Source organism: Tupaia chinensis, unplaced genomic scaffold (assembly GCF_000334495.1).
Source record: "Tupaia chinensis unplaced genomic scaffold, TupChi_1.0 Scaffold142716_1, whole genome shotgun sequence".
Lineage (NCBI taxonomy): Eukaryota > Metazoa > Chordata > Mammalia > Scandentia > Tupaiidae > Tupaia > Tupaia belangeri.
The window spans coordinates 1,992,165-2,006,757 of NW_006202562.1; the positions used below are offsets into that span (position 1 = coordinate 1,992,165).

Below are 14,593 nucleotides of genomic sequence, written 5' to 3' on the forward strand. Positions count from 1 at the left end.
GTCGACGTCAGCCGGCTTCCTCTAGCCAGCCTCCGCACCTTCAGCTTCTCGGCCAAAGGCTGGTGGTTTGTTCTGGTCATTGCTGACATTCTCTAATTGCTCAGAGGAAACTTCCAGAAACAGGCTTCCAGAGAATAGGCCCATTGCAGCAAGGAGCCACTGAGACCTTCCCATGAGGCCAGTATGGGCTGTTTGGTGGCAACAACACTGAAAGTGGGACCGCAGAAGTCCTGCCCCCTGCGATGGACAACTCGGTGAGCCAATCAGGATTTAGAGACCGGCTCCTGTAAGGGACAGCAGGAGAGCTGCGGGCGAGTGGGACGGCTCAGAAGAGGCGACATTTGGCCTGGGTGTTCGAAGTGAGGAGGAGTCCCTGGTGACAAAGGGAGGAAAGGCACCTGACTGTGCCTTCTAGACCCTTCCAGACCCCGGGTGGGGGATAGCCAGGCAGAGAGCAGCGGCAGGTGCCGGGGGCTTGCTGGCCAGGCACTGCGGGCCTGGTGGCTTTGCCCAGCTGTGGCACGTCTCCTCCTGTCCCCTCCACTGTAAGACCCACGTTTGCTCTCCTTCACTTGGCTGGTGTCTATTTTTAAGCTTCTTTCTTTGATTTGAGAGAGACAGAGATTTAGAGAGAGATGAGTATCCCAAAGACAGCCTTCACACCATCATCGCCTCAGTCAGCAGCCTTGATCATAAGTGCGTGCCCCCAGCCCACCAGGAGGTCCCAGCGCAGGCCCAGGACCTCCCAAGGGCCCTCTGCATTATTGCGGTGCCACTGCTTGAGCCCTGCTTGGTTACGTCAGATATTCAGTCTCTCTCTGTCTGGGAAGAGGCCGTCCAGGCCAGCAAAGACTCGCAAGTACACAGACGCATATAAGGGTCAGTCCGCCACGTGCCTGTGGCACCGGGTCTGGGCGGGTCTCAGGAGCCTGGGGCTTCTCTCCTGTAGGAGGTGTGGGCATGCCCCCAGAACACACGTGGTGGTCCGTCCTCAGAACAGGCTCCACTGACAGTGCGTGGAGAGCCCCTGACGGCATGAGTGACCCACGGGGCCTTGCTGGGACCCTCTGACTTAGTCAGGTTTGTCAGCACGCTAGCTCTCACAGGACGGGACCCCAGAGTCCCCCCATAACTCCAGCATGTCCCTGACTGCCAGCTCCTCCCACCCCTGGATGGCACCTTCATCCCCAGCTCGGGGACCTGGTGCTCAGTGCGGCTGCTGTTATGGAGACTCCAGCACCCAGGAAGGTGCAGCCTCTGTGCTGGCGTCTGGGGCTGCTTCCCTCAGGGCTCACGTCCAGTCACGCCCAGGCACTTATTCCTGGCTAATCATACCTCCCGGCCTGACGGCACCTGCCCGCCTCAGTTCTTGTCTGCGGGGAGAGGGTGGTGAGGGGGGCCGTGAACAGCCAGAAATTCATGTGGAAGGTAAGGCAGAGGGGGCACAGTCCCCCACCCAGGGAGCCAGGGTCACACCTAGTGTGGGCCGAGGACACGCAGGGGCAGGAGGGCTTTCAGGAGGGGGCTTCTGAGCTGCAGCTACTGGGAACCCCAGCTCTGAGGGGCCATGGGCAGGCCAGCTGTCAGGTCCCAGAACCCCCTCTGCAGAGGCAGCGCCCAGTGACTGGGTCCACCTCCTTTTTCTTTGTCACCAGGCATGGTGTTCTGGCCCCTTCTCTGATCCTGTTCTGCTCATCCCCCTCCCTCTCACCCTTGAGGTCAGTTACTTCTCACTTCTGATTTGGTCTGTCTCACCCATCTGGGACGCATTCTGAACTTTGCTAAAGTGCCATCAGGAAATTATAAACATCGCCCTCTTCTGGTCGCTGGTTAGAAGTGCAAAGTCCAGGCCCTGACCAGACAGGAGCTCAGTCCTGAGAGGGAGGAGCCAGAAGGGCTTAACACCTTTAGGAGACTCCACTCCCTCCCAGGTCACAAAGAGCTGCAGGTAAATGCCTGGGCACAGGTCCTAGGCACAGAGCCGAGGCTCGTCTGGAAAAGGTGCAGTGTGCCATCTCTTCAGGGTCCAGCCTGCTGCCAGGGCTGGAGACTCCCAAGACCTCTTTCTAGATCAGGGACTGTCCAGGGAGACACCATGGCCATTGAGTGGTGATGTTCGAGGCCACCAGAGGGCGCCAATGACCACCTCGCAGACACACCCCCGCGCTCCCTGGGGATGCTCCCATACTCCCATCAGGGGGCTGCCCTTCACCCAACACCTCTGCAGGGAGGGCATCACAGGACTGGTCAGGCCCCCAAGACTGGCACATGGGCATGTCTCTGAGTTGAACACTGTGCTCAGGCAGATGCAGAGGGCCGGGCGGGGGGCTCTGCCCAGGTTTCCTCAACCCCACCCCACCCCACCACGGCCAGCCCCTTTCTACAGAGCCTGTGTTTCCAGACCATGAGCCTGATCTCTCCAGGTCCCAGGAGCAGATGAGAGCACTGTGGAGCCAGGCCCCCTCTGCACACCGTGCGAGGCTTGAAGACGGGCATCTGTGTGCTCTGTGCGCCTTCCAGTAGAGGAACACGCGCCATCTCTGGGCAGTGGGCCTTGGGGTACCTTGATGCTCACGCTGCACAGCATGTCCCTGCTGTCTGTCCCTCCCTATCTCCCCCGGCCCCTACCCCACCAGCGTGTCCAGGGACCATGATCACTTTGACCTCCTGCACCATCCTCTTCTCAGTGTTGGATTCTGGGACATCCCAACAGAGGCCCCTTTGCCTACTGTGGCACTCAGGGAATGACCATGACAGGGACTCATGCCCAGGGTTCCCCTGCTCTGTGCTGGTCCCTCCCTCTGGGGCAGGGCAGGTGGTTGAAGCAGCTTACACTAGAGGGGGTGAGGCCACATGTGGGAAGGGACGGGGTGGGCAGAGGTGAGGCTCGGAGGGAGGAGACTATGGCCAGGCAATGTAAGGGCTGGACTTGGGCCTGGTAGGCTCCCGTGGGAAGTGGAACCAGGCAGGGGAGGGCAGAGTGTGGCGCCTGCACCATGTCCCATCTGCCTGGGACCTGGGGCCTGCCCTGGGTGCTGCTGCTGCTGCTGGTGGGCTTCCAGCTGCCGCGGACTCACGCGTGGTGTTCTGAGGAGGACATGGGCATGTACCAAATGCAGGACCCTGACTTCCCCGGGACAGTGCAGTTCGCCCTGCACACGTTCAACCAGCAGAGCGAGGACAACCGCGCATACGGGCTGGAGCGTGTCCTGAGTTCCTGGAGGGAGCAGGTGGGTGACCCTCGCCTGCCCGTGCTGCTGAGGGAGGGACCTGGGCGTCTACTCGGTGAGTATTGGCTCACCACTTAGAGTCAGTATCTTGGTAAGACAGAAGTCAGCTACTGTTGATTTTTAGAAAACCTTTAAACTAGAAATTCTTTTAAATCAGGCCAGTGTATACTCATTGCACAAGATGTGTTTTTCAGTTGCTAAGATTTTTATGACATTTGTAAACTGAAGAATGACTTCAGAATAAGGACTGCTGAGGTGACAAAGCTGCCAACAAGAGAGAGAGCAAACGGCTGTGGAGACACGGGAGAGGAGAGCTGAGAACTGAGGGGCACTAAGGAGCCCCAGCCCTGAGGGTCGGCCGGTCCTTTCCTGGATCTCCACCTGCTCTGGGCTCCTGGGGCTCCAGGTCCTGGGGTGAGGGCCTCCGCTCCTCCTCCTGAGCGTCCCCTAATGGAACACCTGCAGACGCACTGGGCGGTGTGCTGTACCCGGGAAATACCCTCCTAACGGGCACTGCTGGTCTTGGGGGGTTCGCTGCTCTTCCCCCTCAGCCCCGAGAGCCTGATGGAAGGGCCAAGGGGCCCCAACCTGGCACAGGGCTACGCCTCTGGGAGGGCACGCTGTGTGTGGGTGGGACAGCGGCGGGGGTGGGGGTGTGGAATGGAGGAGCAGGGTGGGGAAGAAGACAGCACATCTGGGCCACACTCCTAAGGACAGCTGGAGCAGGTGACCTTGCCCCAGCCCGTGCCTGGTGCAGCCATGGCGCCGTGTGACATGTTTCTCCCCACGGTCACCTGAAAGGCTTGACGACAGGCTGGAGACGGGCCCCTCTCTGGGCTGCGGTTTCCTTGCAGGCCGTGCAGACCTGCAGCCTCCCGGGCTCGTGGCCCTGCGCTCTGGGAACACAGCGTCGGTCCTGCACCTGCTCTCAGTACAGTGGGCCTCCCTGTGGTGCAGTGGACGTGGGCGCACGGTGGGTGGTGACCGGTGGTGACTCAGCCGGGTCTCCTGGGGGCCTCCACCGTGCCCGCCTGCTCTTTGCTCTTAACTCCTAACTATGGACGGACTACTGGGTGTCACCTGCAGGGAGATGATGCCAGGCTCATGGTGAGCCCCGTGAGCACTACAGAGGGGCCTCCCCTGCACTGACCATCAGCAGCCTAAGGGCAGCACGGGGCGAGTCCACTCTAACCTCTCTGTGGCCAGTAGGTGGAGCCTAAGAAAACCTTCTCCATGAAACTGCAGCTGCGCAGAACCATCTGTAGGAAATCGGAGGGCGACATTGAAAACTGCCCCTTTGAAGAAAACCCAGGATGGAACAATGTAAGATGAGACACCGGCTGCTCCCCTTTCCACAGCTGCGGGTCCTGCACGAGGCAGGCAGGGCGGGGGCTGCGAACAGCTGACAAAGCCCCTCTTAGGGCCACAGCCAGTGAGCAGCACCAGGCAGGCCCTGGCCGCCCTGCTCCCAGCTCCGTGGGGAGCCCAGCCCAGCAGCCCAGGTCCACACGCAGTCCCCTAGCCATTGGAGCTTCCTGACTATCCCCTGCCCCCTGCAGTGCCCCGCAGCTGGCCACATGGTCTTATACCATGTTTGTCCCCTCAGTCATCTCTGGCCCCAGTAGAGCGTGTCCCCTCCCTGTCTTCACTCCCACCCCTCCTTGCCTCTGCGGATGGAGCCCGTTGGGTGTCCTACGTCCATTTCTGTGTGTGGGCAGTTCCCAGAGTTCCCCTACGGTGACCTAGAGCCGAGGGGTAGAGGCTGAGTAGGGGCCCCATCTCTCTCCCTCCTGGCCCTACCCTGGGCCCTGCTGAGCTGCAGCACCTGCTCCAGGGATAAAGACAACGTGAAGCTTGACATGGGGGCAATGCACCCCCTCCCTGGGGTTAGCAGACCTCCTTATCAGGGGCTAAGTCGTAGGTTAGCTAATTGCTTAAGTCAGAGAGCAGCCCTCGCTAGGACCGAGCATCTGCTGCTGCTCTTGGTGTGAATCCCACAACAGCCTGGGGCTCCCTTGGAGGCCGCTGGTTGAGGAGAGGGTGCTTGACTTGGGTGGCTGGGTAAAGACTCCCCAGGTGAAAACACAGCTCTGCAGGGCCCCAGGGCCACGCCTGGCTGCCACATCCACATCCCCACCGCTGGCCCAGGAATGAGTGCTGTCGAGCTGGATGCCGGTCCTCAGTGTGGGCCACCCGCCTCCCAAGCCCCTGCCACCCACAGTGCCTTCCTGTGCTTGTTCCCTCAGACCTTCCTGTGCTTCTTCACCGTCAGAGCCATAGCCCAGACCACACAGTTGGAACTCCTGAGCAAGACCTGCTGGGAGGAGCGCCCCTGACCCAGCCTGGCCACGGCCGTGTCTCCTCCCTGGACACGGGTCATGTCTAAGAGCTGGCGTTTCCGTGGCTGAGCAGCTCCGTGTTGCCTGTTCTTTGGTTTTGCAGGTTTTGCAAGTACCTGGGGGTTCATGGCTGGCCAGCTCAGAAACCCTTTTTTGTCTGGGTTTATCACATAGAATAAGTCATTAAACATGGGTATTTCAAGAATCTTTGTGTGTGCAGATCTGGAGGGAGGGGATGTGCCAGCGATATTTATTCTTAGCAAGGTAGCAGTAGGTCCCAGGGTGGGGCCCGCCTTCCTGTGAGGGCCTCCTGTGCTGGCTGCCAGAGGCACAGCTGGAGTGTGTGAGCCGACTCAGGGCTCACGCTGCTGCCCAGACAGGGGTACAGTATCTGGCTTCCCAGGGCCCTGATGTGCACAGTGGAGCCCAAGCACACTGGGGCCATCTCCTCTAGACGGACTGCCTCACACACCTTCCCTGGCTCGTGGCAAGGGAGTGCACGGGAAGAATGCTCTCACACTCAGCAGTGGGCCTGGCTCCAGGAGCAGTGGCACCTCCTGGAAGCCCCTCAGAAACGTACAACCCAGGGCCTCCTCACCTTCTCAGTATGCATTTCCACAAATCACCAAAGGACGCACAGACAACTAAATTTCGAGACACACCAATGCATCAGATATTACTGAGGCTTACCTAGCTCTCTTAGACCAGTGTTAGCCAAATATTTTCTGAGAAAAGTGGACAGTTGCTACTCTGGCCTTTGGGACATGGTGTCCTTCTCAGCTGCAAAATGATGCCCTTGTAGCTTTAATAGAGGGAGAATTTTGTTACAGGGCACTTGCACTCGCTGGAGAGACAGAGACAGAGAGACAGAAAGTGAGAAGTCATCCTCCCCCCCCCCCAGGGGGATGGCTATGCTGCAATCCCTTCTCCTCCACTCTCCTCTTGGGATTTTGGGCATGCATGCACATGTGCCTGGCATGAGTTTCAAGCCTCTGGTTCTGGGACTCGAACTGAAGTTGGCCATGTGGGAGTCCAACGATGTAACCATTACACCACCTGCTGGTCAATGCCCTAGTATCTTGAAAGCAGCCATAAATACTGTTTTTTTTGTTTGGTTGGTTGGTTGGTTGGTTTTTTTTTTTTTTTTTTTTTTTTTTGAGAGATTTTCACTGTAGGGCACGTGCGCTTGCCAGACAGACAGAGAGAGACATAGAGACAGAAAGCGAGAAATCACCCCCCAGGGGGGATGGTCACGCCGCAATCCCTTCTCCTCCATTCTCCTCTCGGGATCTTGGGCACGCACGCACACACGTCTGGCATGAGTTTCAAGCCACCAGGTCCGGGACACGAACCGCGGTCGACTACGTGGGAGTCCAGCGACACAGCCATTACGCTAACTGCTGGTTCCCAATACTGTTTAAACAAATAAGAGGGTAGTGAGCTGACCTGGCCTGCAGGTCACATGACCAGTCAGAGACTGGTGAGAGCCGCTCTGAGTACACCCACATCAGCTGCCTTGACTACTGGCATGCCACCAGCTCCCACCGCAAGCAGCTGCGTCTCCCCAGCAGGCTCACGGTTCGCTCTGTGCAAACAGCTCCATCGGCAGGGCAGGTTCTTCCTGCAGGTATAGGAGAGGTCACCACTGAGGGTCACCCACCACCATCAGTGTCTGTCCCGGTCTTCCCAACCTCAGGGCACTTCAGTTCTCAGAGACTCCCCAGCAGGAGAAACCCCTGTGGCCTGCAATCTGAGTTCTCATAAGAAAACGTCATAGGTTGGAGATTGTCTCTCCAACTAAAAGATGAAGCAGTTCGCTCTTTCCAGACAAGGCTTCAGTTTCTCTCCATGACATGCCTTCGGCTCCTTGTAAATTTCAGGACCAGAGTTCCATGAAGGCTTGCCAAAATCCTTGCTCTTACCCTCTCTTCTCCCCTGGATACTGACTCCGTAGGTGTGGACGAGGTCAGGAAAACTGCCTTCCTAATCAGCTCTCAGGAAACGCAGATCTCCCTGTGCCCCAAATTACAGCTTGAGTAGCACAGGTTCAGAATATGTCCCTGGGAGTGGGCACAGGCCACATCACAAGTGAGAAGCGGCTTGGAGGGCATTAGAGTGGGGGCTGGAGACTGCTCTCTGTGATGCACACAGGACAGAGAAAGGGGTGAGACCACCTTGGAGAAGAGCAAAGACCCCAGGCCATCGGTCTCCAGGATGGTGCCTCCAGAGAGGGAAGAGGCCGTTTGGAACTTGACACAGCATCACTACCCAGACCTGAGGGCTTCCTCAAGAGCTGCAGCTTGCATTTTCACACTTCCCAGGGAATAAATGTGATGTATGAAAAGCAGAGCGATGACTATCCCTTTTCTAGCCGTTTCTGTATCGGTATGAGTATTGCTTCCTTGAAGGTAATGTGCTCAAAAGTTAAACTATTGTCCAATACTTTTGACTTCTTAAGCTTATTTATTTATTTATTTATTTATTTATTGGAGAGATTTTTGCTATAGGGTATGTGCACTTGCCAGAAAGACAGAGATAGAAAGCAAGAAATCACCCACCGGGGGAGATGGCCATGCCACAATCCCTCCTCCTCCATTCTCCTCTCGGGATCTTGGGCATGCATGCACACTCGCCCAGCGTGAGTTTAAGCCGCCAGGTCCAGGACATGAACCACAGTCGACTACATGAGGGTCCAGCAACATAGCCATTACGCCAACTGTTGGTCCCCTTAAGCATTTTTTTTAAATAAGTATTGTTTAAATGTCCTCTGTTAAAGCAAAGAAGAAGAAAGCCATTGGTTTGAGGTTGTGTCTGCACCCAGAGCTCTTCCAGAAGCAACCAAACACAACCAGGAGGTCTTCTCAGAGCTGACATAACAAACAAAACCCAGTTCAGTCAGTCCAAAACAGCCAGCCAGCCAGTGGGCTACATAACGGAGACCTCTCACTGGACCAGGCCCAGAGGAGGCTACCCTTCGCAGCGGCCAGGCGGCTTGTCGCCCCTCCGCTCCCTGGCTCAGCTGCAGCCTGCTCCTGCTGTGACAGCAGGGCATCTCAGCCTTTTCCAGTTCTCAGTGCGATCAATGCATGAATTCTTCTTTGTTCAGATAAACTCTGCTAACTTTATTTTGTCTAAAGCTTTGCTTTGAGCAGTCTGGTGTCAGACGTAAGCCCCTGAGGCATTCTTGTGCACCAGGAGGGCCTCCTGAGAGGTGCCCGCTGAGCTCGCTCTCACTGCCCTCTCACTGCCCCGGAATCCACAGTGAGCTCCCTCTCAGAAGTGAGCTCTGCCACAGCCACTGAGCTCCCTGCCTTGCCCTGAGCGTGTCCTTATCCAGACCCCATCAGAATCAGAGCGCATTCAATAAACACCTGCACTGGGCCCAGCGAGGGGCTTCAGGAGGGCATCTTCTGAAAGTGCATTCATCCAGATGGGTGGATTCTGGGCTCCACTGTCCAGGGCTGGGGAATGTTGCATATGCACATCAGGGACTGAGTACCTCGTTACTGGACACATGAGCTAACCTTACTAAGGACAATTTAGGGTCACAGTTTCCACAGTGGGAAAATATTAATCATGACAACATCATTTATTTGCAAGGAGCATTAGAAAAGAAAGGCTTCAAAGCACCTAAAAACATAAAAAATACAAAGCTCCGCTGACTGCCAGGCCCACGCTCCAGAACCGTGGCACGTGTAAGGTTAGGAGAGCGAATGAGCACCAGTGCTTCGGCCACTGGGGAGAGCCCTCCAGGGAACCGCTGCAGTCCACGGAATATGAAAACAGCTGCGGTCACCCTGTGGGCTCGTTCCGGAGTTTGAAGCACGTCCCCAGGGCCTTGCTGCTGATGGTGAGGGTACAGATGGAGGGCTGAAGGAACAAGCATAGGGAGAGCCGGGGCGGGGGGGGAGGCCCTGGAGCGTGTGGGCCGTGCCAAGGTGTGGCCACCATGGGGCTAAAGACACACAAGAGACCTGAACCACGTGAGAGGCCAGGCTTGGGGTCTGGGGTCCAAAAGCCCACAGATGTGTCCATGACACTGGCTGGGGGGGGGGGGGGGGGGGGGGATTGTGGAAAGGCATGCCCCTGGAGGGTTCCCTCTCCCCCCCCCCGCCCGCCTGCTCTCTCACACACACATTAAATATATAAACAAACTTAACAACCACAAAAAAGAACTCTCCAAACTCAATAGTGAGAAAAATGAAAAATCTAATTAGATAATTGACAAAAGGCACGTCACCACAGAGGTCTCCAGGTGGCAAGGAAGCGTCGGAGAGGGAGACGATCTGCACCCCCACGACCACAGGAATGCAGCCTGGCGGCCTGAAAAGCACACGGGGCGCCTGTGTGTGATTCACGCCCCAGTCCAGAGAGAATGGAGGAGAAAGGGCTGCAGAGTGGCCGCCCCCCTCCAGGGGGGTATTTCTCACTTTCCCTCTTCTGTCTCTCTTCCTGGTGAATGCATGCACCCTGTGGCAAACATCTTAAAAAAGAAAAATCACAGGCCAGCTCACCACGGGCATTTGTTTCAGACATTGCAATGATGAATCAAAAAGCAATAGCACTCCCTGCTGGCCAGAAAACAGGCCGATGGCTCACTCATGCCGACGGGAGTAGGAACCAGCAGCCACTCCAGAACACCGCTCCACCGTGTCTGACAGAACCAGCATGGGGTGGCGTCTTTGAGCTCATTTCCCCAGACAGGAACACTTAGGTGCACACGGAAACCTGCACGGGAAGGTTCTCGGCATCATATGGGATGGTCAAAAAATGGAATCAGCCTAGGTACTCTTCTGTGGGTGAAATTTTTTCCCTAAAAGCCACATATTTATTTATTCACTTGGGTACTTATTTATTTAAAAATTTACTTTGTTTCTTTTATGAGAGAAAACACGTATGTACTGAAGAGACAGAGAGGGGCACCATGGGTAGGGCGTGTCACATCAGTCGCCTTCCCCAGCCCTCCAGCTGGTCAGGCTCTAGGTTAACGCTGTACCTGAACCCGTGGCCAGCCCTGTGGCTTCCAGCACTGCAGGTCCATCCTTGGAAGGGAGTGGGAGAGCGTGAGGCTCACGGCATGGATCCTTCGAATACCGGCTCGCGTTTGATCGAGATGTGAAGTAACCATCCGGCGATCTCCCAGATAACGCGGCAGGTGCGGTCAAGCTGCTTGTTCTCTGCTGGTAAATGAGGACGAGGAGGGCGAGTCCCTCCTCACGCAACCGGAAAATCATTGCTGTTTAACTGCATGGCAAAGCTGGGTTTGTCCTGCAAGGTTGTTGACCCGGACTGCAGAGTTCAGCCCTGCTGTCGGCTGACATCTTCCCGCAGTGTGCAGCGGGGCGCCATGCTGGCGGCGGCCTGAGGCTCCTGGAGAGACAACCCCTCCCCACACGCTGGCCGCCTGCTCCTGTGGGTGGTGGGTGGGGTCTCGTGGGGCAGCCTGGGGCCATCCAGGGCCTGCTGTGGTGTAGGTCAGGCAGCTCAATGCACTTCACCTGCACTGCCCTTGACCCCTTGACCTGGCCAGGTCCTCTGGGAAGGACAGTTGCCACGTTGCTCTTCCTGGGTCCTACCTCCGCTCTGGGCTGGGGACAGGGTGCAAGGAGCAGGGCCAGGCCCTGTAGGTGCTGTCCCCTGCTATGACTGGCCTCCCTTGCAGCTGTCTGGCAGCCACTCCAGGCTCTGGTCACTCTCCTACTGTGCCTCTGTATGAGCAGCCCCATGGAGACCACATATGGTCATAGCAAGGCGCACTCTGGTCGCATGTCCTGGGAAAGTTTGCTCATAAGTCATGGCTTTCCAGGTCCCAGGGAAAGGAAGGGCAATGCCCCCGCTGACTGGCAGTCTGGGCCCCGGGCCCCGCCTGCCTCACCTGTAAAGACGCCTCAAGCTCTGCATGTCCTCACAGTGCAGAATCAGTTATAGTACTGCGGGAGCAGAGGAGGGTTTTCCAGCATCCCCTGGGTTGGGGGCATCTCCAGTGAAGCCCATGCCCCCAGGCTGCAGCACCAGGTCACAGCTCCAGGCAGCTCACCAGGTGCATGCAGGGCTGCAGGACGGGACGGGGAGGAATGCACTCAGTTCTTGCGTGGGGCTTGCACAGGCTAAGCGGCATTTCCTTTCCACGATCGCGTCGGCCATCCCTCCTTCCCGGCAGTGGGCACAGCCCTCCCGATGACCTTCCACATTATCCCTCACTTTCCCTGAGCCCAGGCTGGCCCCTGTGTTCCTACCAAATTCCAGGCCGTGTCCAGCATGTGGCGCCCTGTAGTCCCGTCAGCCACACTCACTGCTTCACTTCACACCCCTCACTGTCTGAGGATACTCAATCCCATGCTCGCGTCAAGAAAGTGAGGGCTGGCTCTGTGCGCAGCAGTAATGCGCACTCAGAAGAAGCCGCACCCCACGTGTGACCACAGCTGGAGCCTCAGCCCAGTTGGCCGGGAATGTGCTGGCCTATGGGAGCCCTGGTCCACCAAGCTGGAGGACGGAGGGAGACTGTGGCATGGCCAGATCCAACGAGTGCTCATCCCTCTCTCCCATACTCACATGCACACCCTATCATAAATAAATTTTAAAGTACCATTATTCACTTTTTAAAACGAGTCTTTTCCAGGGAATTTAAAAATTAGCCACCTAGTACCACCTACGTGCTGACTAAATATCTAGTTCTAGAACACTTACAAGAACAGTTCAGTTGTGACAAAAACAAACAAGGGACAGAGAAGTGGCCCCGGGTTCTCATCTCATCAAGACGGGATCATGTGGTGCAGCAGAGTGTTTGAAACTTGGCCTAGCCTGTTCCGGCTCTGTGCTGGTCTGTGCGTGGTCGGATGGCAGATAAGAGGCTGGGATCCCTGCCGAAACCATGGTGCCTGCTCAGGTGGAGCCATTGCTGATATGAGCCAGGGCAGGCCGGCATGACCAGGGTGTCTGGACATGGGGCCCTGCGCTCCTGCCCTCTCCCGCTGCACTCACTGTCCATCCTGCTCGGGAGGGCTGATAAGAATGGAAAGTTTTCTCCAACCTGTGCCTTAGCACAAAGAGCAAGACTGTTGCGGTGCCAGGCAAGGACAGGGCAGCCCGACATGTCAGCTCTTCTCTGAACAACGGGGACTGCTCTCTGGATGGAGGGTGAGAGTCACAAAGTCCCGGGTCTTATCTTGGAATGCGGGGAGTGTGAGGCTGCGGAGTGTACAAGGACACCAGGCCGCGGAGGAAGACCCAGAAACAGCAGTCACTGAGCGCTCCTCTGAAGGGGCTACCTTTTTTTTTTTTTTAAGAATTATTTTACCCAACTTCATTTATTTATTTATTTTAATTTGACTAGAGAGGAACAGAGAGAGAGAGAGAGAGTGAGAAAGCAAGCTGCCCAGTATGGGACTCAAACTGTGGTCGGCCATGTGGGAATCCAGTGCCCTTAGCCACCACGCCACCTGCCAGGCCCTCTGAAGTGGCTTTTATAACCAGCTGGAGGGGGTCACTCTGGAGCTCAATTTCAGCCTCCTCTGTGTGCAATCAAGGCCAGACCTGCAAGTTCTGAGTATATAACTGACTTACTAAGTGTGTGTCTGTGTGATCTATTCCTGGAACAACTTATCCAAAACTAAATGGTTTAGACCAACCTTCTTGCTCTCTCAATTTCTATGGGTCAGAAGTTCCCTTAAGAGGCTGGGGCTGAGATGTCAGCTGGGCGGTTCAAAAAAAAGCTGAAGCCCTACCAAGGCTGGATGATCTGTCCTGAGGCTCCTCGCTGGGCGGTTGGCTGGAGGCCGCACTCCTCTCTGGGAGCGTGTGGCCCCTCTGCAGGTCTGCTCCACATGCTAGGCAGCTGACCCCAAGCAAGTGAGCCAAGAAGACCAGAGCCAATGGGTGACAGGAGCCCAGTCCCGTGAGCTGGGCTCCCATGTTCACTGTCACCCACGTTATTAGCTAGAGGTCCTGGATCCAGCTATGCCACGTGGACAAGAATGAGGCGCTGCCCTGGACACATCACAGACTACCGCAGTCTCATAGGCAGATGGGCGAGGGTGTTAAGTGAGGGTGATTGGTATGTTTCAAATGCTGAGTAAAGTCTACCAGCAAAGAGCAACATGAGACCCAAGAGAGAAGGGAAAGGAAGCATAATAATACAAGAGAGAGAAAATGAAGTTGGTGACTGAGAAAGAAACACAGAGAAAGGGTGTGAGCAGAAAAGATATTAATATTGAGGAAGCAGGAGGAAACCCAGAGGCCTCGGGGTGGCTCGCACCCTGGGTGGCTGCCTGCTCCTGCCTGCAGCTCGATCCTGGGCCTGGGACAGTGCTTGTGGGTGTACAAGTGTGTGTGTGCAACCTTGGGAGTGATGGCGGCTGGTCCGTGTAGAACTCCAGTCTGAAGGGAAGGACTGAGGGGTTTGGCATCTTGAGTTTCTCAGGAATCAGGTCATGGACTCAGGTGCGAGGCTGTGAGTGACATCACGGCCGCCCAATGTCATGGCTGCCCCATATCACTGCTGCCCGCCCTCTGTGCAGAGAGGCACTTGAGGAACATGCAGCCAGCTCTGCACATGGGGTGCCTGGGGACTGAGTCTTAGAGTCCTCAGGGGTCTAATAGGAAACGGGGCCCGGGGGTCTCATGCACCACACCCTCTGAGAATCTCTTGGGCTGTCCTGGGGGCAGCTCTGGGGGTGCTGACACTATCTCTACTCAGCCCTCTTGTCCTGAGGTCCCTGAGCATTCCTGGTTGTGGGGCAGAGCCAGGTATGTGTGTATGAGCAGCCTTCCTCTGCAGGGTCCCCTGGCCCTGGCCCTCCTTTTCTGTGGGGTTCCTGTCCTTGTTCTCATCACTTTCCGTGTTTCTTAGGAAGAGCATTTCTACTCCCAGGGAGGTGCCTCTCCTCCCAGCTGCTCACCTCCACCAAAGTCTGGCTGGCCTAGATCGGGTGGGGACAGGCAGGCAGGAGCTGGGCCACCCCACACCCACATCCAGAGGTGCAGGAGCCACAAGGGCTGACCAAGGGTTTTACAGCACCGGGCCAT

General features: G+C 56.6%; 1 protein-coding gene across 1 annotated transcript; it reads left to right on the top strand.

Moving 5' to 3' along the window:
• The first annotated feature begins 2,937 nt into the window (after positions 1–2,937).
• Positions 2,938–5,774, top strand: LOC102482476 (cystatin-9-like). Its single transcript, XM_006163607.2, has 3 exons — positions 2,938–3,230; positions 4,440–4,553; positions 5,477–5,774. The coding sequence occupies exons 1-3, from the start codon at positions 2,997–2,999 to the stop codon at positions 5,564–5,566; spliced, it is 438 nt and encodes a 145-aa protein (XP_006163669.1). The 5' UTR covers positions 2,938–2,996; the 3' UTR covers positions 5,567–5,774.
• The last annotated feature ends 8,819 nt before the right edge of the window (positions 5,775–14,593 follow it).

Bases quoted from the DNA above. Each gene is read 5' to 3' on its own strand.
- LOC102482476 (XM_006163607.2), top strand. From the start codon at position 2,997: ATGTCCCATCTGCCTGGGACCTGGGGCCTGCCCTGGGTGCTGCTGCTG. The intron at 3,231-4,439 runs GTGGGTGACCCT...TGTGGCCAGTAG, and splicing joins TGAGTTCCTGGAGGGAGCAG to GTGGAGCCTAAGAAAACCTT. The intron at 4,554-5,476 runs GTAAGATGAGAC...TTGTTCCCTCAG, and splicing joins AAAACCCAGGATGGAACAAT to ACCTTCCTGTGCTTCTTCAC.